General features: G+C 41.3%; 1 protein-coding gene across 1 annotated transcript; it reads left to right on the top strand.

The window, feature by feature from the left end:
- The first annotated feature begins 1,587 nt into the window (after positions 1-1,587).
- Positions 1,588-26,207, top strand: cyfip2 (cytoplasmic FMR1 interacting protein 2). The gene is made up of 30 exons (XM_083980614.1): positions 1,588-1,697; positions 8,899-9,048; positions 9,152-9,241; positions 9,987-10,064; positions 10,503-10,604; positions 10,746-10,927; positions 11,021-11,117; positions 11,727-11,855; positions 11,982-12,086; positions 12,180-12,268; positions 13,013-13,250; positions 13,398-13,550; positions 14,595-14,734; positions 14,830-14,977; positions 15,831-15,984; positions 16,103-16,259; positions 16,359-16,455; positions 16,572-16,648; positions 16,749-16,857; positions 16,968-17,087; positions 17,778-17,977; positions 18,081-18,168; positions 18,301-18,444; positions 18,603-18,693; positions 20,552-20,682; positions 22,423-22,495; positions 22,606-22,700; positions 23,130-23,368; positions 24,036-24,183; positions 24,285-26,207. Exons 2-30 carry the CDS (start codon positions 8,932-8,934, stop codon positions 24,450-24,452), a joined length of 3,759 nt encoding a protein of 1,252 aa, XP_083836740.1. The 5' UTR covers positions 1,588-1,697; positions 8,899-8,931; the 3' UTR covers positions 24,453-26,207.
- Positions 26,208-26,617: the final 410 nt, after the last annotated feature.

The following is a 26,617-nucleotide window of genomic DNA, read 5'->3' on the forward strand; positions in this document are numbered from 1 at the left end:
ATGAAAGTAGGTGATTCATTTGCTTTAGAAATAAAGAAATTAAAAAAAATGCTGCAATTAGTAGCCTACTGTTTGCATGATTTAATTATTGATATTTTAAACTTAAAACACTTTGACACCAAATATATAATTTTCTGTAAGTTTGGTGTAGATTCTTTTTTTCAGTGCTACAACCAGCTGACATATTTTCAAGTGTAGGAGAGACCGGGGATGGTTGTAACACTTTTTGTCTCAGCTCCCATAACTTGCAGAGGGTTCATGGTTCATTGGTCCTCTACAAATAGCAGTGCCTTAAACTTATCAAACCAAATCACAGAATTCACTTTTTGATGTCAAATGCAAGTGGCGCTGTTACAACCTACCCCACTACCAGGGTAGGTTGTAAGACGACCATGGGGTAAATTGTAACAGTGAGATTAAAGACTAAAACTGAGACCAAACCAAGAAAACATGCATCTATGTGAGTGTATTGTGCATGTTCGAACACTAAAGCATCTTACTGTGGTTCAGTGTGAAAAAAAATAACTCATCGCTGATGGCTAAATGAAGAAATGTGACAGCGGTGTGTATCCTTACATTAGAAAGTTGTCATCTTCTGATAATACCAGTGAATGGTGAACATGTATGAATGTAAACCTTCAGCAGGAGGTCAGAAGCAGCTCATAGTCCATGTAAAATTCCAGGAAAAATTGTGACATTAATGACAATACAGTTTAGACATAGGCCTAACTGGAAATGTAAGACTTTCTTCTTTGTTGATAACATTGCAAGTAGTGGCTGACAGTTGGGGCTGCAGGTGATGCTGAAGACCAGAGGGACTCAGACATGCACAATCACAAAACACACAAAGGTTTATAAGTCAAGGGCCATATTAACTGGCCTTTTCTTTCTGGAGTCTGGCGACAACCAATCAATAGAGCATTTATCAACAACCCATGTACATTTTTTTCTATATTTATAATAAAAAAACAACTGTAACTGTTAATAATAAAACATGAAGCTGGCCCCATAGGCATCTGGGGCATCAGGTGTGAAAGATTAGCCTATTTCTTCTTCTTTTTTCATCCTGTAGCCTATCATTAATGGAGTTTTTGATGAAATTATCTGTGATATTGAAATAAAATCATACACCACTCATATATTCCAATCTCATATGGAGACTGTTTTGATTTGTCCACTTGAGGACAGTAGCCTACCTTCTGACCTATTTTGTTGAGGATCAAAGATCACCTCCCCCTGCCCACACACACACACACACACACACACACACACACACACACACACACACACACACACACACACACACACATTGTATTGTATGTGAATAATCAAATAAATGTTTCAAACTACGTGTACAATATTGAGTTTCTCTTATGAGAGTGACAACACAAAGCTAAAACGAGCAGAATCAACATGTCGGGGGCCCCTCGCCGCCCCCTCCTCCTACCCCCTCACCACCACCACTGCGCTGTGACGGTCCCTTTAAGAAAATGCACTTGCAGCCATTTTCTGCTCTTTGTGTGGGGTGGATTAGCACTGGGTAGGTACTGGGCGAAACTAGAGCATCAATCGGCACAGAAGACGAGGAGGAGAGAGGGGAAAAAAAAGAAAAGACAGGAAAAAATTGGACTGCCGTCGCAGACCGCGACACCGTCCGCCCGTCTCCGTGTCTCGCCGGACGGACATGCAATTTACAGGTATGTGGCGAAAGTAGCGGGCGGATGGAGCCGCAGCGCTAGAGATGATCGGGGTGGTGATGTGCGCTGAGTAGTGATGATGGCTGGAGACCACGGAGCTGTTTTCTCTCTCTCTCTTTTCCTCCTCGCACCGTGCATCCCTCTCCGTTACTTATCGCACAAACGACGCTAACGAAGCCGTGGCGATCGGTGCAGAAATTCGCCCCCCGTGAAACCGGCCGATGGATGGAGCTGTCCCGATTTTCGCGGATTTATTCTGACACATGAATGGGATCTCCCCCCACCACCATCACCACCACCACCACCACCGTTAGCTTGCATTGGGCATCGTAGCTCCACACTGAGATGGGTGGGGTGAGGAGAGGGCTCGCCTGGCTGTGTGGCAAGTGCACTGATGAATGATGGATCACGGGGGAAAGAGAAGCTGTACGGTTTTCTGACGGGCAGTGTGTGCGTTTTTTTTGTTTTTGTTTTTTTTTACATTTTTGAAACAGATGTGTGCTATGATGGCAGAGGAGCAGATTTTGAAGCTCCGGTTGGCTTGATTGCACATCACCGCTTTCACTCTCTTTCATCATTTTTATTTATTTATTTCCTTCTCCCCCCACCGCACCCTCCCCTCTCTCCTGTACACCCCCACCATCATTTGATCCAACCGGCCAACAGGGCTCAGCATGTAGCGGCGAGCAGCAGCGTAGACGCTCCCACAGCAGACAGCAGGCCCGTGGCTGCTGCTACTGATGCACAGATGACAGGTTCACCCACTTCCGTTTCACACTAACGTCTAAACCTGTCCTGGCCCCTTTTTTTTCCTCAACCAAAGCTGAACTCTCATCATATGTATTCTTCCTCCTCCCATCCTGCCTACCCCCTCGGTGTAGGAAATGTGTGATCTGCCACTGTTGCAGACTCACAGAGTTGTAAATCTGAACGCCAGCCCCTCACCAACAAGCAGTGATGTAATGATGAGGCTGTAGATCCTCTGCTCCTGCTAACACTGAAGCTAGGCTACATGGAAAATGATATTGCTGTTTGAGTGAAATCATGCACTTCCCCACCAATATCTGCACGACATATGACACCGCCTGTAGGGAAAATACCTTGAAAGAAATGAAGAGTAAAGTAAAAAAAAAAAAAAAAAAAAAAAAAAAAAGACCCCAGGGACAGACATGCAGTGTAGATGGTGGTATGTAAGTGGTTTTGGTTGCTTTTGGCCTCACTGTCTTGAAGTAGTGATCACTGCTGTGCTTTGAGATGCATCAGTAAATCTATTATTAGAAGCATTTTGATGATTGAATGACAGTTTCAAGTCATTAATTGTGCAAAAAATTCCCCAAATTCGCTAGTTCCATGGTCAAAATGTAAGAAAGTGAGAAGTTATAGGTTTTTGGTTGTGTGACAAAAGAAGACTGCATCATTGGGCATTTTGTGACATTTTACATGCAATATTTTAGAAAAATAATCGACAGTCTAATCAACAGTAGTGCTATAGTTTCTGCCCTAGTCATATTCACATAATATTGTTGCTGGGCCATTTGTATCACAACCTTGCAGTCGCTTGTTTTCTTTTATTATATGCGTTATATAGCTATTCCCTTCAGACAGCTTGATCATGAGCAGCTGGCAGTGCTGTAGCCAGGGTTTCACTAGATTACATTCATCGACAAATGCCTGCAGACATAAATAAACAACCAGTGAAGAAAAGGGAAGTAGACACAAACAATGCTAACAAGTTATGGTGAACTGAAAACCATTTGGGTTTTAAGGAATCATGACCTTCCTGAATGTGACACAGGTTTGACCCTCACATGCCACCGTTAATCTCTGAAGGGATTTTCTTTAAAAACCTTAAATGAAAAAAAAAATGTAGATGATGTCAGTATGGGCTTCTGTGTACCCTCCTCTACCTGTGGCAGGCGTGGCCATGTGAGCCCGGGGGGCTTGTGTCATTGTTGTTGGTCTAAAAAAAGGTGAGGCATGACATCATGGGGATCATGAGATGACAGCAGTTTTGTTCTGCCGGTCTCTGAAACGACAAACATGTCAAATACCTCAGTCAGCTGGTCAGATGATGACACACTGTTGTTCACTGCACAGATGCTGCTGGAACACACTTTTTTTTTTTTTTTTTTTTTTTTTACTAGTGTCCGTTTGCATGCATGTTAGCGAATGTGATGCAGACTGTCACGCGTGCGTCGTCTACATGCTTGAGATTCCCCTTTATTCTTCCACGCTGATCGCATCTGATCGTATTGTGTTGGCGAATATATATTACACAGCTAGCCTTGGGGGGAGATCCCATTCAGTGGTGTGACCCTGCCGTTGACACACTTTCTCTCACTCCGACTCGTCGTGTGTCTTTTCTCCCAGGGATGATGTATTGCACAAAACCCCGAGCAGCACACACTCCTCCTGATTTCCTTCTACAAATTTTGTGTCATTGGGTTCACGCTGCTCTGTCTCCTTCCCAGTCTTCCTTTTAGTTGTAATATTTCAAGCACTTCCTCAACACCCTTGGATCGTCACGGTTTAGTGCTGTCATGAGGAGATCTGACCCAAGCTTTTCCATCCTACAAGAGTTGGTTGTAACGCCAGGTTGGCCAGGGGGGGATTTCTGCTATGCATATCATTGATTCTCTTTGCTAAAGAGTTCAACTACTGTATTGGATTTCTGAGGAGCGTTGTTGTCTTAGTTGTTCCGGTGTAATACAGGCCTGCAGCTACGTTACCAAGTGTCCAGAAGGGGAATGAAGGGGCCCTTTGCTTTGTAAAGATGCACACACAAAACACACACACAGAGACACACACACCAACTGTTGAACAGAGTCTGCTATAGGGTGGGAAAGTTTATTCAGCCAAACTGGGCTTCAGTCTGTGCCCGTGTTCCCAAGCAGACAGGAGTTTAGCAGCACTGAGCGTGTTTGTCTGCCTCGCAGAGCTCCCCTCGTAGCAAGCTGCATGTTTCATTTTCTGTAAGCTGAACAGTTAAAAATAACCAACCAGGTTGTGAAGTGCACAGCAGAGCAAGGAGCACAGGAAACGCACGACAAATTCATCTTTGTTTAATGTTCTTTACTCTAACATTATACAGATCCAAACAGCTTGTACGGGTAAAGTAGGTGCTGACATTTCACTACGAGCTCTCGCAGTTACACACCGACATTACTGGAAGTTTACAGACCTTTTGTTTATTTCATTTTTCATTCTTACAAAATTAGTCATGTCTTCATTTTGTTCGTATTGTTGAGCGAAAGTGAAAGGTTTCTGGCTGCAAAGGACTACAACTCCCAGCTTGTTGTACATTACACTGGTAAATAATGTCAACCATCATCAGTTATTGTGGTAGAACAGAATATAAAATAATGTTTGTTAGTGTCAGTTATGGAGATAATAAAAGACAAAGAGATAAAATGATACAGTTTATAGCCTATATAGTAGAGGTAACACGTGAACCTTAGTCTGCGGCCAGTTACCTCATTAGCACCATCTTTTTTTATTAGAATTTTTTTTTTCTCTGTCATTACACAGAGAGAGGTGTGTCATACGTATCATGAGAATTCAATGACTCATTATTTTTCTGGGCCCCAAGACTTGTGGTTTACATCGTGCTCTGTAAGCTCTTGTAGTACTTGTCAACTTTGTTGGTCTGTTGTCACAGGAAGCTGCACCCACCTCTGATCACTTAATTTGTGCTAACATATAAGTAGCCTACAGCATGTACGGTGCAACCAGCAACACTGTGTCGAACTGTGTTTGTGACGTAGACATCTGTCACCATCGGCTGTAGTTCATCTGTCGAGCTGCAGGCTGCTGGCAATAGGGGATTTGAAATGGTGATCAGTGTTACATTTGTGCACTCTGTGTGATGCCCTCGGGTAGTAGGCTAAAGCTGAATACTAATAGTGCTAATCGTTGGTCAGCATGCTGCTGTTTTAGCATTTAGACATGTTGACTGCCATTTGTGTGCAGTATCAGTGTGTTTGGAAGTGGGTCAAGTAACCTATCTGTTTATTTGCTCCTCAGTCTGTGGCCGACTGCCAGGACAAATAAAAAAGCTTTTAGACTATACAAGCCAAGGGGCCATAAACCAACTTTATCCATATTAAATATGGGTTTACTCATCATTGATAAGCTCTAACTGTATTTATAACTACATACTAATGAGTATTCATGCGTTATGAAGAATTCAGTATTTATTAATGCTTAGGCCTAACTAATGCTTAACCCTAGAACACTAACGTCGGGTGATTTTCACCCGTGAAATTATTGTTTCATAATTTTCATTATGTTGCTGTTGTCTGAGTTTCATGGGTCCCTGGGTAGCTTCATACTGCTCACTGATGTCATTGGAGGTAGGCATGTTACCCTGCTCCCATCCCTAGTTTTTTCAGCAGGCACATGTTCGGGTGGATTTCACCCGACGTTAGTGTTTATGTATCTAAATCTGGCCACCATTTCTGGTGATGCTGAAAATGTTTCTTTTTTCTTTTAACTCCACCAAATAAGGCTCAAATGTCCCACAAATGGGTGGTCTGAAGGACAAAGTCCCAGCTCCATTATTTTTTTTTTTAAGGAAGTTTTTGTTAAAAAAAAAAAAAAAAATCACAAATTTTGGACATTTTTTTATAGGGTCACCATGATACCTTTTTTTCATTTTGTGAAACATTGTATAGTGGAAAATTAAGGAAGTGTACTTCAATTTTGCCATGTATTGTTGTATTTTAATATACTTTGGTGAGAAATATTTTTTTATGGGTATATTATATCGGGTAAAAAATACCCGACGTTAGTGATGATGTTACTTTTTGTAACGTTAGTGTTCTAGTGTACTTAGCTAGATAGATAGATAGATAGATAGATAGATAGATAATTTATTAGTACAGTACTTACGGTAGTATAAAGTGTTACCTAAATATGAAATAACTGTGTCCACTATCTCTTTTACAGCTCAATGCATTACTTTAACTTACATTTTTCTAAGCTTCTTGTCTACCTTGAACAAGAAGAAGAGAGGCAGCCATGTTTGCCTCTTTTCTCTTTGCAGTTTGGCCCCTGGCCCTCTCAGCTCGAGTTGCACTCTCTCTGGCTGTGAATATTAAGCTGATTATCGGTGCTGTCAGCCCTCTCTGCCAGGTCAGACGTAAAACACATTTCTGAGAGGCACATGATATACGGGTGGGCGCATACACGCTGTTTTGGCTGGGCTGGTGTTTTCTAATGAGGAGCATGCACTACTGGGACTGGGCAGTTTCAAAAGGAACTGGTCATTTATTCTGAGGACAAATCAGGCAGTGTCCTATGGCCTTGTGCATGAGTTGTATATCTGTGTGCTCATATAACCAATATTAATTTCATTCTAAATTTCTACCACAGGCCACAGCTCACTTAACACATTTGTCATCGTCAGTAGACCCCACTGTCTGCCCACTTGCAAGATAACACATCTATTTTTTTTTTTTTTGTCAAAATGTCATGTGTTGCCACACTGCTCTCTGCCTGTCTTAGATCAATGAGATTTTCAGGTCTTGGCATTTCAAGAATTACATGCTTCAAATATTCCTCTTGTCAAATCAGAAGGTGAAAGGAAGCAGCAGTGAAGGGCCTCTGACTTCCCCTGAGCGTTAGTGTGGTATTCACGTACATTGAAAAAGGAGAGGATACAGGTGCACAGACACACTCCACCACATAGCCCAAAGAAAGGTTTCATAAGAGGAAGTGATGTTGTCTAGACACATCACAACAATATCTGTTGCATTTCTCTGTGGCTGAAAAACAATATTGTTGCATTATCTGACTAAAACGTATATTTATTTCTGTCAGATGTGTGTGTCAGACGTGACCCACAGCCCTGTATCCGTAACTGGTGCCTTTTCAGCGACATCACCCAGCACATCTCAAGAGTGTTCATTTGAAATCACTTTATTCTGCAGATTATTGAACTATTTAAATCACGAGTGGAGTCATTTGACTAAGTTTTCATTTTGTACTGCTAGCATTACAAAGGCTGCAACTGGATTATTAAGCAATGTATCCCATTGGCTTTTTCAGCAATTTATCCATCCATTTTATTTAACTGTTTGAACCATTTATTCATTTTTCAATCAATTATCCATAACTATCAGTAACTTATTGCTTCTTGCGAACCAATTCAACCAATTATCCATTTCCCTTTATCTGGTACCAGTTGCCAGCTAGAACTATTTTATCATGGGTTGTAGCTGTTTCAACAATTTATCCATGTTGGCTATTTAAATAATCAGTCATTAGTTTTAGCTACTTACTACAACCTTGAATTCATTAGTTGTAGCTAAATATCTCAACCATTTATCAACAACTGTTAGCTATTTCAACCAACTATCCAGTGTACTTTTAGCTAACTATTTTGGCTATTTAATCGCTGGTTATAGCCAACTGTTCAACCATTTATTAGCTATTTAAATAATCATTCATTTGTTTGAACTGCCTTTTCTAACCATGAATCCATTAGTTGTAGCTAAATATCTCAACCATTTATCAACAACTAGCTATATCAACCAATTATCAAGTACTTTTAGCTAACTATTTTGGCTTTTTAATCGCTAGTTATAGCTAACGTTTTCAACCACTTATCCTCAACTAATAATTTGTCAGTCAGTTTTGGCTACCTGTTTCAACCATGTATTCACAAGTTGTAGCTAAGCATTTAGCTATTTAAATGATTTATTCATTACCATTGGTTTTTAAGCTGCTAACCCACTACTTGTAGCATGCTATTTCAACCTTTTACACATTCCTCTTGGCTTAACTAATTCAATCTTCCATTCATTATTTTGCTCAGTGTTGCTCTGCTCACTTGGTAATGATTTTTCTAGTAGCTACTCTTTTACAGTAGTTGCAACATTTGGAGCTCAGATGTCATTTGCCAGTTCTAAATGTGGACATAGAATGAATCAAATTGTAATTTTTACTAGGCATGTGTGCCATGGTCTCCCACTGCACTAAAGCTTTAGTGGATAAAAGCATCTGCCATATAAGTTAGTGTAAATGTAAATGTATTTTATAAGATCTGCAGAAGTATCCCCTGGAGCAAGAACTCCTGGTTAAGAATCACTCTTCTCTAGCATTTCCAGTCTCTTCCCGCATCTTGTGACTTATTCTGCGGTGGAGCTTCCTCTGCCTCACACTGCTGTCTCTCCCTCTTTTTTCTTTTTTTTCACGCAAGACTGGGGTGTTGTGTGAGTGACGCCTTGTTACCATGACGACCCACGTGACCCTGGAGGATGCTCTGTCCAACGTGGACCTGCTGGAGGAGCTGCCCCTCCCGGACCAGCAGCCATGCATCGAACCCCCTCCCTCCTCCATCATGTACCAGGTACAATACTCGCAAACGCTCCCGCAGCCGTCGACCACCATCCCTCCTGTTGCTCAGCCATTTTCAGTGCATCCCTTTCACTCTTCTCTTCCCACTTCTGCAGGCTAATTTTGACACCAACTTTGAAGACAGGAATGCCTTTGTGACCGGCATCGCCCGCTATATAGAGCAAGCCACAGTCCACTCCAGCATGGTGAGACTCCAGTTCCCAAACCACACATTATGGCTCACCATCATATTGGCTTTCACGTCGGATCGTTTAAATCAATATATTGTTGTCTGTCTTCAATAGCTGCTGCTCCTCTTTCAGTGAACACAAAGGCGACTGTGGGAAGCAGCCTCACGCCCTTAAAGAGAGCCTTGTTTTTTTTGTGAATTGATTATCATTTGGCTCCTTTTGTTAGGATTTTGGCTAGGCTTGTGGCAGGACACACACATGCACACACTCACTCATATAGACACACATTCCTCTCACACAGTGGTGAATCAGGCAGACAGTGGACCACTAAACCTCTTTCCACTGATGGTGAATGAATGGAGAGTGTGATTTGACTGGTAAAGAGGGGAAGTAGAGCTTTATTTAACCCTATTTAATCAGGAAGTCCCACGGAGGTTGAAACTGGTCTATTTGAGGATGCTCCTTGTTTAGACAGATTGATAGGAAAATCTGTTATCACTGCTCCTGAATAGAGGAAATGTTCCCCTGCTCTAATCTTTACTGGGCCCAGTCATCCATCTATATTGGAAAGTGTGACTCCTCAGAATGTTTGGTTAATTTTGGTTTCTTAAGTCCCTTTGTAAAATGAAGCACACACACATGTTAAACTAGAAATAGACAGAAACAAATACGGTGAAATTAGCTGAAATTACTTAATTAGGCTATTATATGATTGTAAGACTGAGTTATATCTTCTGTTTTGTGTTGTTCATTTGTGCAGAATGAGATGCTGGAAGAAGGTCATGAGTACGCTGTGATGCTTTATACCTGGAGGAGCTGCTCTAGAGCCATACCTCAGGTAACACAAAAGCACACACATAACACTTAATGAGATACCTCATTTCCTACTTTTTATCCTTACTTTGCAATCTGACTTTTAAAGAAGAAATCCAATAATCTATCCCTTCTATGCATTTTCTTATTTTTTTTGTCTTTTTCTTTTCTTTTCTTTTTTTTGTGTCATTTAAGCTAAGTCACCATGGTTTGGAACTATATTCTAGCTCAGTCATTGGATTGCTCAACAGCACTGTTGTTTGACCTCGGTGATTATTGTATCATTATGATATATTCTTTCTGAATCAAACAAAAATATCTTATAGATACATGGAAAGGAGAAAGAAAAAGCAGTTTTTAATCATGTTCACAATCAAAGTAACTGTTGCATATGCCGAAGTACAGATCCTGTGCTTCTGCTGTAACATCAAGCTGTATGATGGCTCCCTCTTGTGTTTGTTAGGTGAAATGCAACGAGCAACCCAACAGAGTTGAAATCTATGAGAAAACCGTGGAGGTGTTAGAGCCTGAAGTGACCAAGCTCATGAAGTTCATGTACTTCCAGGTGAGACTCAGTTGCATGATAGACAGTATCGTTTATATTTTATGATAAATAAAAAACCCACTTAGAGACACATGGATTTAAAATGTCTCTCTCAGTGGTCAGTTATCAATCCCATACATCCTGATTTCTCTGTCTTTACAGCGGAAAGCTATAGAACGATTCTGTAGTGAGGTGAAACGTCTGTGCCACGCTGAGAGAAGGAAGGACTTTGTGTCTGAGGCCTACCTGCTCACTCTGGGCAAATTCATCAACATGTTTGCAGTGCTGGACGAACTCAAGAACATGAAATGTAGCGTCAAGAACGACCACTCTGCCTACAAAAGGTAGTGACCCATAAATAAAGAAATCCTAATCTGTCATTTTGTTTCTCTGACGCAACAGATTTCATGACATTTCTCTCCTCCTCTTGTCTCCAGGGCAGCCCAGTTCCTGAGGAAGATGGCCGACCCTCAGTCTATCCAGGAGTCCCAGAATCTGTCCATGTTTTTAGCCAACCACAACAGGATCACTCAGGTTGGTGTTCAGCCTGTGGTGTGTGATTGTGCAACTCTAGGAGCACACGGATGTTGAAAGATTGACTTTTTGAATGAATTTCAAAAAAGTTGATTGTAAGGTGATATAAAATCTGTAATCCTTTTAGTCCCGTTTAGTCTGTAAAGACTACCTTTAGGGAATGACAAACTCGAGAAACTGTGGACATGAGCTACTCAAATGTGTATTCTGTGCCATGCTGAAGGTGCACAGTCACAGATCTAGTTGCTTAAACACATTATACAGCCTTAACTAATGAGTAATTAAGCAATTAACCTTCTTAACCTAAGCTAATATTTGGCCAGCTAAACAATCTAAATGCCGCAGACAGTATTCAACTCACGTTGAGGTACTGAGTCAGAGTATGTAGAGTAGAAGTTCATAGTTCAAAACATTAAATAACTGCCAGATCTCTAAAGGGATCCATTAAATGTAATGATGGAAGACCACTTAAAATGAGCCAGTGGTAAAGAAAAGCATTGCCTTGGGTTGGAAGGTCTGCATAATTACGTATTGTATAGTCAGTGAGCCCTTTGTTGTATTTGTGTGTAAATGAAGGTGAACTGTCGTCCCCCCTCTGTCTCTGTGTAGTGCCTGCACCAACAGTTGGAGGTGATTCCTGGCTACGAGGAACTCTTGGCCGACATTGTCAACATCTGTGTCGACTATTATGAGAACAAGATGTATTTGACACCAAGTGAGAAACACATGCTGCTCAAGGTACACACATTTGACTCCTTAACATGCTGCCAACCGATAGCAGACAATAGGCTGATCCCCAGCCGGCTAGATCTCATTTGTCATTGTAAAACAAATCTTGTCTTTCTCTCTGTGTGTATGTGTCAGGTGATGGGCTTTGGTCTGTACTTGATGGATGGAAATGTGAGTAATATCTACAAACTAGATGCCAAAAAGAGGATCAACCTGAGCAAGATTGACAAGTTCTTCAAGGTAGGGCTTTTGTTTTTTCAGCCTCTCTTTCATGCAGGAATATATGTGTTTGTATGATCAGCAGGTGAGACATTTGTTTCTTTTGTCTTTCAGCTTCAAGTGGTGCCGCTGTTTGGAGACATGCAGATCGAGTTGTCACGCTACATTGAGACAAGCGCTCACTACGAAGAAAACAAGTCAAAGTAAGAGAACCCACCCAGCTGTAGTTCACCTAGTTAAAGGGATAGTTCACCCAAAATTCAAATTTCACTCATTATCTACTCACCCTCATGTCAACTAAGAGCTGTGAGAATTTTCAGAGTCCTCTGTGGCTTCTCTGAGTTACGGGGGGGGTCTGTGCAGCAGTATTTTCCATATAATGGTTGTCAATGGATACCAACTTTCTTCGTCCAAAAAGACACACCAAAAAACATCCAAATACCTCCATACTGCTCGTCTGTTATGTCCCTCTTGTTTTGAAGCCCCGACATGAGAAATTGTTCCGCCGGTCAGTGCAAATCACGCGAGATTTGCACTGACACAGGAAGAGCAGTGAACCGAGACACTGGGAGCTTCCGCTACAAACAAGCTTAAAATATATACTTATTTAATTTTTTTTGGAACAATTTCTCATGTCGGGGCTTCAATACAAGAGGGACATTACAGACGAGCAGTATGGAGGTATTTGGATGTTTTTTGGTGTGTCTTTTTGGACGAAGAAAGGATCCCCCCGTAACTCAGAGAAGCCACGGAGGACTCTGAAAATTCTCACAGCTCTTAGTTGACATGAGGGCGAGTAAATAATGAGTGAAATTTGAATTTTGGGTGAACTATCCCTTTAACAAAACCGCTCACAACCACATCTAAAATCAAAGGGTATTTGACCACCGCCCCCCCCCCCCCCCCCCCCCCCCACTAACCACCCATCTCCTCCATTCTGTGACCAGGTGGACGTGCACCCAGAGCAGCATCTCACCGCAGTACAACCTGTGTGAGCAGATGGTGCAGATAAGGGAGGACCACATCCGTTTCATCTCGGAGCTGGCGCGCTACAGCAACAGCGAAGTGGTGACGGGCTCGGGCCTGGACAGCCAGAAGTCCGACGAGGAGTACAGGGAGCTGTTCGACCTGGCTCTGAGAGGACTGCAGCTGCTGTCCAAGTGGAGCACGCACGTCATGGAAGTTGTGAGTTCACGTGTGGGTGTGGAAAATGCTTGTGTGTGGCAGACGGTTTGCGTGGGTTTAGATGTGAGGAGGTCGTGGGTTTTTTTTTTTTTGCGATTGATCATCAAAGCTTTGATCTACTTATATCTCTTGTGTTGTCTCTTCCAGTACTCGTGGAAGCTGGTCCATCCCACAGATAAGTTCTGTAACAAGGACTGTCCGGGCACGGCAGAGGAGTATGAACGAGCCACACGCTACAATTACACCAGCGAAGAGAAATTTGCCCTGGTGGAGGTCATTGCCATGATCAAAGGGTTGCAGGTAAAACACTGGTGCAGCTCTGACACGTGTTTAAGTGTTTGCTTTGAAAAAAAAGGAACAGCTCTGATTGATTGATGATCACAGGCAAGGCAAATTTATTTGTATAGCACAATTCATACACCAGGCAGTTCAAAGTGTTATAGAGGCATAAAAATACATTCAAAGCAAAACAGAAAAATACATTAAAAAGAAATGAATGAATGAGACAGTAAAAAACAATAATAGCAATTAGAATGATTAAAAACATTAAAAATATATAATTCAAATCAAAAACAGAGAAATACATCTAAAAGCAGCACAGCAGCTCATAGGACATTTTAAAACTTTGTCTGTGCACAAGCATGAATGCAGATACGCATCTTTTCAGTCTTATTTAGCCATCCAAAAACTCTGAAGTTACATATGGTCAACCTTTAGGGAGTATTTCCTCATTTTGATAAATTAACTTTGCTGAGAAAATGGATGTGGCTCTCTTGGTTTCCATCAGCCAATTTTTAAGTGTTACAATAGGCAGATTTTATTTCATCTTAATTTTTAACCTTTCAGACAGAGCCAGGCCAGCTAGTTCCCCTTGTTACCTGTCTTAATGCAAAGCTGAGCTAACTGCTGGCTGTAATTGTTGGCTCAGTTTTATGTTTGTCCCTCACTGTGCACAATGATGTTTTGAAGACTGTTCTCGCACCCAGCTGCTGAGGAGGGAACGTTTCTCTCTTCTATTTCATATCTAAATTTAAGATGGGGAGAGTGAGAGACATCTTGCATCCAGCTGTTCGACCCATCAAATAAACAATATTTGAACATAGACTCACAGAGACACATAGGTTTTTTTCAAAGGGAGAGAACTGCCCGATAACGTGAATTTTAAGAATCTTAAATAAATCAGGATTCTGGGCATTTTGATACATTTTAATAATATCCTCAGCCATACTGTGAGAGTGGTATTGATCTGTTCATTCAACTTGCGGCAAGAAAAATGACGAAGTGCATTTCTCAAACTGTCCAACTATTGCTTCAATATGAGTTATTATGTGATGCACTATGTAGGTTCTGATGGGCCGAATGGAGTCGGTGTTTAACCAGGCCATCAGGAACACCATCTACGCAGCTCTGCAGGACTTTGCCCAGATGACCCTTCGAGAACCTCTGCGCCAGGCCGTACGCAAGAAGAAGAATGTTCTCATTAGGTAGGTTGCATTAGGATGATCTTAAACAGAAATTAAATTATGGCTTCTTGATAATTGGCATTTAGAGACCGTCTATAATCTTTCTTTCTTTGCAGTGTCCTCCAGGCCATTCGGAAGACCGTCTGTGACTGGGAAGGAGCGAGGGAGCCTCCAAATGACCCCTGTCTGAGGGGAGAGAAGGACCCCAAAGGTGGATTTGACATCAAAGTGCCCCGCAGGGCTGTGGGACCCTCTAGCACTCAGGTTAGTATATATTAGTTTACTGTATATGGTTCAAGGAAATAAGGCAGGGCCACATTAAATTGCTGATGGTTCTGACTGTTTACAATAGTTGTGGAAGGATTGCTTAGATATTTTGAACTACCGCTAGCAACACAGTCACACGTTAAAATGTCTAACTCCAGAAGTGTTACCAGCAAAGTGTACGTAAAGAATGTAAAATACTATTAGTGCCTCTTTTTACGTTGTCTATCTATCAAGATGAATCAAAATCCTTTTCAGTGCTCAGAAAGTTCTGTTACAATTTCATCATTTGTGTCACAAGTGTTAAGTGATTGAACATATTCTCCAGTATACACAGCTTTGCTTTACTCCAACCTGAGCAGCTCTAAACAGTCATCAGCTTCAAAGCAAACTCATCCATCTGCACAGGGATTTACTACACACATTATTAAGGAATAACAACAACAACAACAGTCTTTCAATAATAGTCAAATTATAGCAGCACTCCCCCAGTTAGATTATATTGACTCCAGGATTCGATAAGCAGCAGATAAAGAGACAAGAGAATAAATCAAACTGCAGCGTGTAACACAGTTTGTGACTCACTCTGCACTAGATTTAAATTATTCTCAATCTTCTGGGTTTTCTTGAGCAAGATTGCATTCTGACAGCCAGAAATAGTGCTAATTATTTCCTTGCACCAACTCACACAGAGTATAGTAGTCAGAAAATTACGGTGTTGTGTAATACTGTGGTGAAAAAAGATTTATATTGCTAAATAGGTTTGTGAGAATATGCCTCATAAAAGCCGTTATTTGCAACAAGAGATGTTCCAATTATCATCTGTTTTCCCTTTTGTCCTCTATCTCTGCAGCTGTACATGGTGCGCACCATGCTGGAGTCATTGATAGCAGATAAGAGCGGCTCTAAGAAGACCCTCCGCAGCAGTCTGGATGGACCCATAGTGGTGGCCATAGAAGACTTCCACAAACAATCCTTCTTCTTCACACACCTGCTCAACTTCAGCGGTGAGTGCGTCAAAGCTAAATGAAATCCGATGTGTTTTCAAATGAACTGAAATCCACACAGATCTGTAAACTTGTCAGTGAATTATTTTCTTTTTCGGCTCCCTCTTCTGCCGTCCAGAGGCCCTGCAGCAGTGCTGTGACCTGTCCCAGCTGTGGTTCAGAGAGTTCTTCCTGGAGCTGACCATGGGCCGCAGGATCCAGTTCCCCATTGAGATGTCCATGCCCTGGATCCTCACCGACCACATCCTGGAGACCAAGGAGCCCTCCATGATGGAGTAAGACTTAGACAGAACCTCCTCTGTGAAACTCAGGCTGGGTTTTTGTATCTTGAGAGAACAGACCACGTTTTAACTCCTTGTTTTATCTCTCCTAAGATATGTGCTGTACCCTCTCGACTTGTACAACGATAGTGGATACTACGCTCTCACTAAGTTCAAGAAACAGTTCCTTTATGATGAAATCGAAGCTGAGGTAATGTCACTTGAATCATTTTTTTCCCCCTTTGGAGATAAAATGCCTCAATCTTTATCTCTCTGCTGCTCTTTTTTAAAATCAAACCTTTCACAACGTGCCCTGTCTGTCTTCAGGTGAACCTCTGCTTCGATCAGTTTGTCTACAAGTTAGCGGATCAGATATTTGCCTACTACAAAGCAATGGCTGGCAGGTAGGAGAAGTGACTTAATTAGTTTACCCCTTTTACCACAAGGTGTAGCCCTGGATCTACTTACAGCATAAAAAAAACTCACATAATCTGTGCTCCACAGTGTCCTCCTAGACAAGAGGTTCAGAGCAGAGTGTAAAAACTACGGCGTGATCATCCCGTACCCTCCATCAAACCGTTACGAGACGCTGCTCAAGCAGAGACACGTACAGGTACTGGAACAGGAAAATCACAATCAGTCCCTTCCTACAGCCAACACTTTGGCCTTCTGCTCTCTCTTGTTATTCTGTGTATCTGTAACTGTTCCTTGTCTATCTTGTAGCTGCTTGGACGCTCCATCGACCTGAACCGTCTGATCACCCAGAGGATCTCTGCAGCAATGTACAAGTCTCTGGACCACGCCATCAGCCGCTTTGAGAGTGAGGACCTCACCTCCATCGTGGTAAGACCCCACACCAGAGGATTACACAACTACTAAAACTGAACTCTCTTCATAACAGCTACATGTGCACTTATAGATTATAAGCAACATTTTAAATCATTTAGACAACTTAAAAATGAGTTTGGAGTGTAAAATGGAGATTTATACAGATATCTACTATATAAGCACTTTTACAATACAGGAATTAAGAAGAAGATCTTATTGGAAGGGAACGGTGTGATTGAAGTGTTGACAGCAAACTTGTGTCTCACTATATAAGACTCAACACATCAACAAGCTCTAAAAGATTAGAGAGTTCAAAAAAATGTAATTTTTTTGTACCTGTTTTTGCTGTTGGTTTTGTTATTGATCGAAAAATAAAGTTAACAAAGGAAAAAAGCGTCTCCCGCACACTGTCCAATCACTTTATTATAAACTTTATTATAAAAGAGACAACGTTTCGGACCGAAATGTTGTCTCTTTTATAATAAAGTTTTTTGCAAGTGTTTGGACAGTGTGCGGGAGACCCTTTTTTCCTTTGTTGACTCCAATCCCATGCTCCAACGCACCTGCCTTTGTTAAAGATTTTTTTAGGTGTGCGTCGGCCTTTATACCTTGCCTCGAAAGATAAAGTAAAAAAAAAAAAAAACCTGTCCTCTCCTCTGTCATATCCTCCTCTTCATAACGGTTGTGTGTGTGTGTGCTGGACAGGAGCTGGAGTGGCTGCTGGAGATCAACAGACTAACCCACCGGCTACTGTCCAAGCACATGACCCTGGACAGCTTCGACGCCATGTTCCGCGAGGCCAACCACAACGTCTCGGCCCCCTACGGACGAATCACGCTGCACGTCTTCTGGGAGCTCAACTTTGACTTCCTCCCTAACTACTGCTACAATGGGTCCACAAACCGGTTGGTCTGATGCTGCATATTAGTGGAAAGACTTTTTTTATTCAAAAGCCAGTTTCTCCTTTTGGTTTTTAACATCTTTCTCTTTCTCTCTTTTTCTCTCCAGCTTTGTACGTACCGCCATCCCCTTCACCCAGGAGCCTCAAAGAGACAAGCCAGCCAATGTGCAGCCTTATTACCTGTACGGGTCCAAGGTACAGTGTCGCAGATGATTAATATTTCATACAACAGCCTGGTTCTTCTTAAAAGCTTGCATGTGTAAAGGAAACCTGTCCTCCTACCGCTCCAGGTTAACACTGCTTCTCTGTGTCTCCCTCTCTCCCCAGCCTCTGAACATTGCCTACTCCCACATATACAGCTCCTACAGAAACTTTGTTGGCCCGCCTCACTTCAAGACCATCTGCCGTCTCCTTGGTTACCAAGGCATCGCTGTAGTGATGGAAGAGCTCCTTAAGATTGTCAAGAGCCTGGTATTTATCTTCATTTGCCACCGCATCCTCAAAAAAACATGTTTCCCTCCCCCTCGGTGCGCCCAGATTCTTAGTCATCTTTTTGTTCCCTCTTTGTGCCCTCCCTCTCTCTCCCTCCTGCCTGTTGTGCGCTATCTATCTTTCTTTGCACTTCACAGTTACAGGGCACCATCCTGCAGTACGTAAAAACGCTGATAGAAGTCATGCCCAAGATCTGCCGCCTACCGCGCCATGAGTACGGCTCCCCAGGTGAGATTCATCTCAATTGGTACATTGAAAAGAGAGCATGTGGAGTTACATCTGCAGAATTTACAGCACCAATTTAAATCCCATTAAAGCTATAATATTTAGATTAAGTAAGTATCATGACATTTTAAATACTGAAATTAGCACACTTACACTGACATTTGCTAAGTGGATTTGTCTGTTTGCACCACTCATGTTATTGCCTCAGTAAATATTATATTAAAGTTCACATTAACTGGTTGATTAAAGCTATTTTAAATCTACAACATCTTTAGTTTGGGGGTTATGGATTTATGTGTTTAAACAAAATCACCAAAAAAAAGTCAACAAGCATATGGCTAGAAAAAATAGCTGTGACTTTGTTATATTAGAGGCGATTTTCATTCTAGGGGAATCAGAAAAAAGCTGGTCAGAAGAATACAATTAAATCTGTGGCTGAAAAATCTCACTTAGATAGCAGCACCTTACTGTACAGATATTTTTAGCTCGTTGGAATACACCAGGGCCAATGACCAACGGACTGATTTCGCTGATTATTAGCTGTGTTGGCAGTACTGGTCTGTCAGGTTGTCAAGTTTACATTTTTAGTCTAGAGCAGGGCTGTGGTCTCCCTGCTCTGAAAACACAACTTCATCACATTTTGGAAAAGGTTCCAAAAATACATAGAGTAAATAAATGATAAGTTATTATAGGAATATTACCATTATTGCCATGTTATAGTCAGTTATATATTTAGATCAAGTTGGTTGCTACTTAGGTATTGTAACTATATACATACAGTTAGAATGTTGAGATATTTTAATGTACTCTCACACAAGTAAATGAACAAATACACATGAAAAAACAACTGGTTTTCAGGTGCAATGGGCAGTCAGGTCTATTTTTATGCTGCACCAGGGGCAGTATGATTTCAGGATGTGTCATTCTTGTCAACGCCCAATAATGCTGTGAGGGAATTTCTTAAAATCTGTCACAAACATTCACTTGGAGTCAAGGATTATCTTATAATATTTTGGTCCTCAAAGTTACAGGTTATTGATTCTGGCCAAAAAGTCCTTGTGAATGCAGTATTACAGTAGAATTAAGAGGGAACCTTGAGCTGGATCCTCGTCCCTGCTCACTTCTGCTCGGAAGCCGTCTCTCTGAGCGCAGTCACAGCTTGGCATTAACACGGTACTGGAAGTAGATTCAGCTCCTATTTGAGGCAGCAGGGGGAGATGCTCTGAGCATCGAAGAACTGGAATCAAACAGCCGGTATCATAATAACTTCCTGGGGGTAAATGAGCCAGTTGGAGACACAGTGGGGGGAGTTAAATTTGGGAGATATTTATATGTTGTAATTAAAATAAAATGAATACACTTTAGTGAATTAATTATTTGCCAATGTGCTATGCAGAAAACAAATTGCTCAAAGGTCCAATTACAGACACAGAAAAGACGTCTTACTTACTATCTGTCGATGCACGTTGCATCTGTATGTATTCCCTCACCTGCCTCTGTGCATTTTGGCCGAAACGTGTGTGTGCAGATTAGAGGCCTGTCAGATGGATATCCCTATGAGGAGGGCTTGGTAATCTGTAGATTACTGATGTTCTGTACCCTGAGTTCTGTACCTGGCTTACTGCCTGTGATCTTACTGTCAGCGGTTAATGATCCTCCCGTCCTCTGCTGCGAGCGCCTGGCACTCAGCACCAAATGTGGGTCAGAGCAGCCAGGCCGACCCGCTGACATCATCCCGATTCATCCCGCCAGCAGTAGATTATCGATGCCTAGCTGTGTGTTTGAGAAATAAAAAGGTGTCTCAATAATAGAGCTTATGAGTGGGTACCATGGCTGTGTTTTTCTATTTCTGCCAATTCAGGTATCCTGGAGTTCTTCCATCATCAGCTCAAGGATATAATCGAGTATGCTGAGCTGAAGACAGATGTCTTCCAGAGCTTAAGGGAAGTGGGAAATGCCATCCTCTTCTGTCTGCTCATCGAGCAAGCTCTGGTAAGATGTTTTCCTTTGCAAGTTATCACTTATCTTACATCCATTAGTATGTATGTAAGTATACGTATATGCTCCCGATCCCCTCTCCTCCTCCTCCTCTCTGTGTTGTGTTTATTTCTCTGCTATAATAGTTGTCTCCCCCTTTTACTCCATTTACCTCCCAACTTTTGCACTATTAATCCCCTCCGTGGTTCTTAGACATGATCACAGAGCGGGGACTGTAATGTGTAGCTGTCTTGACTGCCATATTTTTAATGTGGGTGAGCAATAACCTGGGTGCCTGAAGGTTTCCGGCTAATTTATGGTGTTGATTCACATCCTAAATCAAAAAAACACGGCCGGAAACTGTCAGGCCCCCAGTCCGAGTGCCCCCAAGTGTGTTTGATCTTTGATGGGTTATTTTTCTGAAATACAACTCTATTTTTCATTACACGCTGGCAACTACCTCAGGTGGTAAGGATTTAGGTCTTGTCGTTAGTATCAAAATAACACACAGACCGAATATATCTTCCTCTCTCTCTCTTTCTCTCTCTTTTTATCTCTTCTTTGGTTTGGGCTGCTGTGTTTCTGTTTCTCTCTCTTTCACCATGTTAGTCTGGCACACACGGTTTCACCTCCAATCAGCCATGGAAGCAAAAGGACTGAGACTCTGGGATTTAAGTGAAATTTTTCCATTCAAACTTCCACAAGCCTCCCGAGACATTTAATCAAGACGATTTGATTCGACTTAAAAACACGTCGTACACACTTATTTGGCTGATGAATCGTTCTGTCCTTGTCTTCCATGGAAGAGGTGATGATAGATTTCTGGTTGGTTGTTGGTACAGTCTTGTGCTCAGCTCTGCACCTTTGCTCTCTTCTGGTTTCTGGGCGCTTGTAATGCCTGTCTACATAACACTACACTACCTCAGCTGTCCCTCTCTCTGCCATTTCTGTCTGACTGCACTGACCTCTGTATGTATAGGATGTGTGTTTGTTTTTGTGTGTGTGTGTGTGTGCGTGCATTGGTTTGGACCGCCTGCGTGTGTGTGAATGGGTTAGTGCGTGTGTCTTGCCTTTTATCATTGCATGGCTTTCTATTCTCTCATCCGTCACCTTTTTTTTTAGCTGAGGTTGCAAGACACTGCTTCTCTGCATTTAGTTTAGCTTGACTAACTTGACTAACAATCGCCATGACAACCATCAAGCTAATAAGCAAGCTGGACAAGTAAGAGTTATCCCGCAAACCACACACAGCTGAAACACACACCAGGCATTTTATCCAAGAGGATGAGTTGAGTAAGATGCTTGTAAAGTTGACGTCTTGTTGGTAAACCAGATTAGATGGGATGTCGTACTTAAAGTGTGACAAATTATAATCCTGCTAATGTTGCCCTGTCACCAAGGCTTGATAATCTTAGTCCTTATGATACACACAGACACACACTCAGTTATCTTCTTCTCTGCGTAAGCTGGGGATAGTGTTGACTAATCTATTAACACATGCCTACAGCATGGTGCTCGTGGTAGTTTTCTCAGCGCTTCACTCATTGTAAAAAGTGAAAGCAGTTGCTGTAGTTATTAAGTTGCACCACTGTTTTAAAAAAAAACTGATTTTGAGATTCAATTAACATTAACATTAAGGAAAATCAACATCACCTCATGGCTTCCTGCATGATCTGTAAGGGTGTCCATAGAAGTGGCATCATGTTCGTGTTTAAAATGATGTGTTTGTGTGTTTGTGTTGTGCTTGAACCTTAGTCCCAGGAGGAAGTGTGTGATCTGCTTCATGCCGCCCCGTTCCAGAACATCCTGCCCAGAGTCTACATCAAAGGTATACGGCAGATTACTCCCCAATCCAGCCCAGTGGCCAATGGCCATTGATTTATTTGCCATTTGTGTTTAATGTGCACGTGTACTTTCCTTCGTTTGCGTGTTACACAGAGGGAGAGCGTCTGGAGGTGAGGATGAAAAGGCTGGAAGCGAAGTACGCCCCTCTCCACCTTGTGCCTCTAATTGAGAGGTTGGGAACCCCGCAGGTGAGTTTAATGCTGACCAGACATAAGAGCAGATACTCTGGGACAATTTGGTCTTTATCGTGATTTTTCTGCCCATCAACCCATCAACCCATCAATCAGTCAATCATATCGATTACTGTACATCCGGTTTGCCTGTCCACCTGCTGGCTTAAATCAACATCCCTTGTTTTTCTTTTAGTTTTTAGTATGTTTTTATTTGAACTTGTATTATAAGTATTTTAAACTATTTATTGCACTCTCCGCACTTTCTTTCTTTCTCGGATATGTTTGCCATCGTTAATGTTGTAGTGTATGTATTGTGTATGTATGTATTGCATGTACAAAGCAGCTGTTACGACAAATTTCCCTTGTGGGACAAATAAAGTTCATTTGATTTGATTTCTCTCAAGTTTCATAGTATTCATGTTCTGGTTTTTCTCTGTTCACCAGCAAATCGCCATCGCCCGTGAGGGAGATCTGCTGACCAAAGAACGCCTGTGCTGTGGCCTTTCCATGTTCGAGGTCATCCTGACGCGCATCCGCAGCTTCCTGCAGGATGGGGTGTGGCGCGGGCCTCCTCCCACCAACGGCGTGATGCATGTTGATGAGTGTATGGAGTTCCACCGCCTGTGGAGCGCCATGCAGTTTGTCTACTGCATCCCTGTGGGCACACACGAGTTCACGGCAGAGTAAGTAACACCTGCACAGTGCAAGTGCATCTGCAGTATCTCTTCCATTCAGCAAACATATTTGGTGATATACGAGAGATACTTCAAGTTTGCTGATACTGAAAAGAAAAGCTCTCCAAAAAAGTTTTATAGTACTACTATAGTAGTATTTTCACTTGAATTGGTCCTGGAAGAAGTTGTTGTAAACAAGAAAAATAGGTAGAAAATACACAAAATACTGCTTTTAGTTTTCAGATCAGGTGACAGTGTAGGGTATATCTAAAAAAAAAAAAAAAAAAAAAAGATGACATGAAAAACTTGGAGGGAAATGTCTTTTTTCTATACACCTTGGTGTTGTGACACCTGTTTCTGCTCCCTGTGTTGGGCACAAAATAAAAAAATTTAAAAAGGGCCAATTTTTGCATGTCGCTTCTTTCTGTATCATGATAGCAGTTGAGAAAAACCCCTGCAGGGCACACACCTGGATCAGAAAAGGCAAGTTGCGCAAAATAATTATGAAATCTTGTCATGTCCTCTGGAATGAATTTGCATAGCAGTAGCTGGTGGATACGTGCCATGCATTGGATTTTCTTTTTCAGATATCTTTTCTCTTTTTTTTTTTCTTTTTTACTTGATCCTCACTTTAATGGAAACCTAACTCCCGTGTTGGATGTGCCTTGCCTTCCAGGCAGTGCTTTGGGGATGGGCTGAACTGGGCCGGCTGTGCCATCATTGTGCTGTTGGGACAGCAGCGTCGTTTTGACCTCTTTGATTTCTGCTACCACCTGCTCAAAGTCCAAAGACAGGACGGCAAGGATGAGATCATCAAAAATGTGGTGGGTATATTACATCCCATACATTAATTCTGATATTTGACTCATTCTCTGTGCTGCTGTAAGATTTAAACACACCCGTTCCTGTCTGTTTTCCTTGACAGCCCCTGAAGAAGATGGCAGACCGCATTAGGAAGTACCAGATCCTCAACAATGAGATCTTTGCCATCCTCAACAAGTACATGAAGGCAGTGGAGACAGACAGTTCCACTGTGGAGCATGTTCGCTGTTTCCAACCTCCTATACACCAATCCCTGGCTACCACCTGTTGAAAAAGACCCTTCACACATAGTGCACATACACACACTCAAACACCCACACACACTCACACATTCCCCATAGCTGTGATACTAATTTTTGCCTCTTGCTGGTTTTGTAGAGGTGTAGATTACCACAATGACTCCCCACTGCGGTTTGAGAATCCAAAGACACATCCTCTCAAACTGTTCCTCTGTCTAAACTATGACTGTCTTTGGATTCTTTAAAACCCGTAGAAGTGGTCCAGACCAGAGGTGGAAGCGTATATTCACACCTTTTTTCTTTTACTATCTGTGTGGCTCTCACTCAGACTCATGCATGCCTTCTCTTACTCCCTCAGTGCACACCTGTGGAATGGACCACTGACACAAATGCCAAAAGAGTATGTCTATCTGCAGCCCTCCAAGGCTCCACTTGTTCGAAGTAACAGCCATTCTGAGTCTTAAATGCCTTTCAGAATTTGCAATCAAGAGCTGAAACAAAAGCAAATCTAACAAGGTTTAAATAAAGTACGAAATAATGCAACAAATAACTAATTTTCAAAGTTATTTAAAGTTATTTTAAGTGCAACATGGTGCTCTTCAAGTGCTACTACAGCTACTAACAGTACTAGCACAGGCACCAGAACACCTGTGCTATCATTATGTGTGCCCTCTATATGACCCAAACCTGTTTATTGTGCAACATTTCAAACTCTTCCTCGCTTATTTGTATAATAATCTGATCTGCCCGTGTTCATGATACATAGTGTCTATCATGATGCATTTGAATACTTCATGGCTCCCTCTACACCTGCTTGCTTTCAAAGGAATTAAGATACATTGCATTTTGATTTGCTTTTATTTATCTTGACCCTCCAGTCTGGTTTTTCTTGCCTCTTCCTGACATGTTTTTATTGGGTACCAAGATCCACTGTAAATTTCACTGTTGAACAAAGTGCAGTGTTGAGTGTTGTAATTGTTCTTGTTTTTAATTATTAATATTTTAATTTACACATCCTTGGTGTAGTTGCCTCTCTACTACTGACTGGAAACCTCATCCACTGTTTTTTTTTCTCTCTCTTTTTGTCTGTTTGAAAGATTTTTATATTCTGTAAATGAATACAGTGATATTATTTACAATTTGGAAAAGACACATCTTCATCTGGGTAAATGTGTTTGCTTTTTCAAGAGTAAAAAAAAAAGATAAAAGAAACACGACTAGAAAATACCTCTAGGTTGTATACAGACAGTGCTGTACTAGATTAACCTGTTTTGAGTGTGAATGGATGATGTTGGTCTAGCAGACCTATGAAACATAAATTCTGCACATAAAGGAACAAAAAATAATCAGACCTAAAATGTCAGTTATAATTAAAGGGCAGTTTTCCTAAGTATAGTCAGTATTTACTATTGATGGATTTTTGCTTTAGATTTAGCAGTGTTATCAAAATATGCAAAAATTGTCCCTATTTTTTTCATATGAAGGAAAATGAATGAATTATTAATAAGTAACCCTTCCCAAATAGACCTGTGATCTTTTTTCTGCTCTGTTTTGAATGAAGAAAGTTTCTTTTGTAACTCCAGTGTCTTTTTATCATATTTATTCAACTCTGACTTCTTGTTCATTTAAAGGTTAATCTAGTAAAAATGAAGGTACCAATGTATCATCTTGAAACCTTAGCATGGCAAGTGTAATTTATTGTCATCAATGGCTCCATTTGTGACATGAGGCTTTGTTTATGATATTGTTGTACAAGTGACCATGTTTTCAAGTACAAAAAATGGAGAAAAGAGTATAAAATGTACAACAATGGTCCTGCAAAGGATTTGAAATTATGTTGTATTTCCATGAAATAAAAAAATGTTTAACTGAAAAATGATGTTGTGTTTACATTAATGGTTTTCAGTGGGGTCAACCTTTGTGGGTATCTTCAGGAACATCTGGGTATTTCCACTTACAGTAGCCTATAAGTAATTTAATTAGCTGGATTGGTTTGTTGACTTATTGACACCACTGAAGATACAAGGTTTATGTCCTTGGATATATTTGTGACAGTTCTGAGGGTTTCAAACAGTTTACAAATTAAATGTAAGATTGAATCACACAAATATTACACATGTCTCTACTGTTGGACTTAGATATTCTAAATTAGAGTATAAATTAAATTTAAAAAATATATACGAATTACTTCGAATTA

Source organism: Trachurus trachurus, assembly GCF_905171665.1.
Source record: "Trachurus trachurus genome assembly, chromosome: 10".
NCBI classification, from domain to species: domain Eukaryota; kingdom Metazoa; phylum Chordata; class Actinopteri; order Carangiformes; family Carangidae; genus Trachurus; species Trachurus trachurus.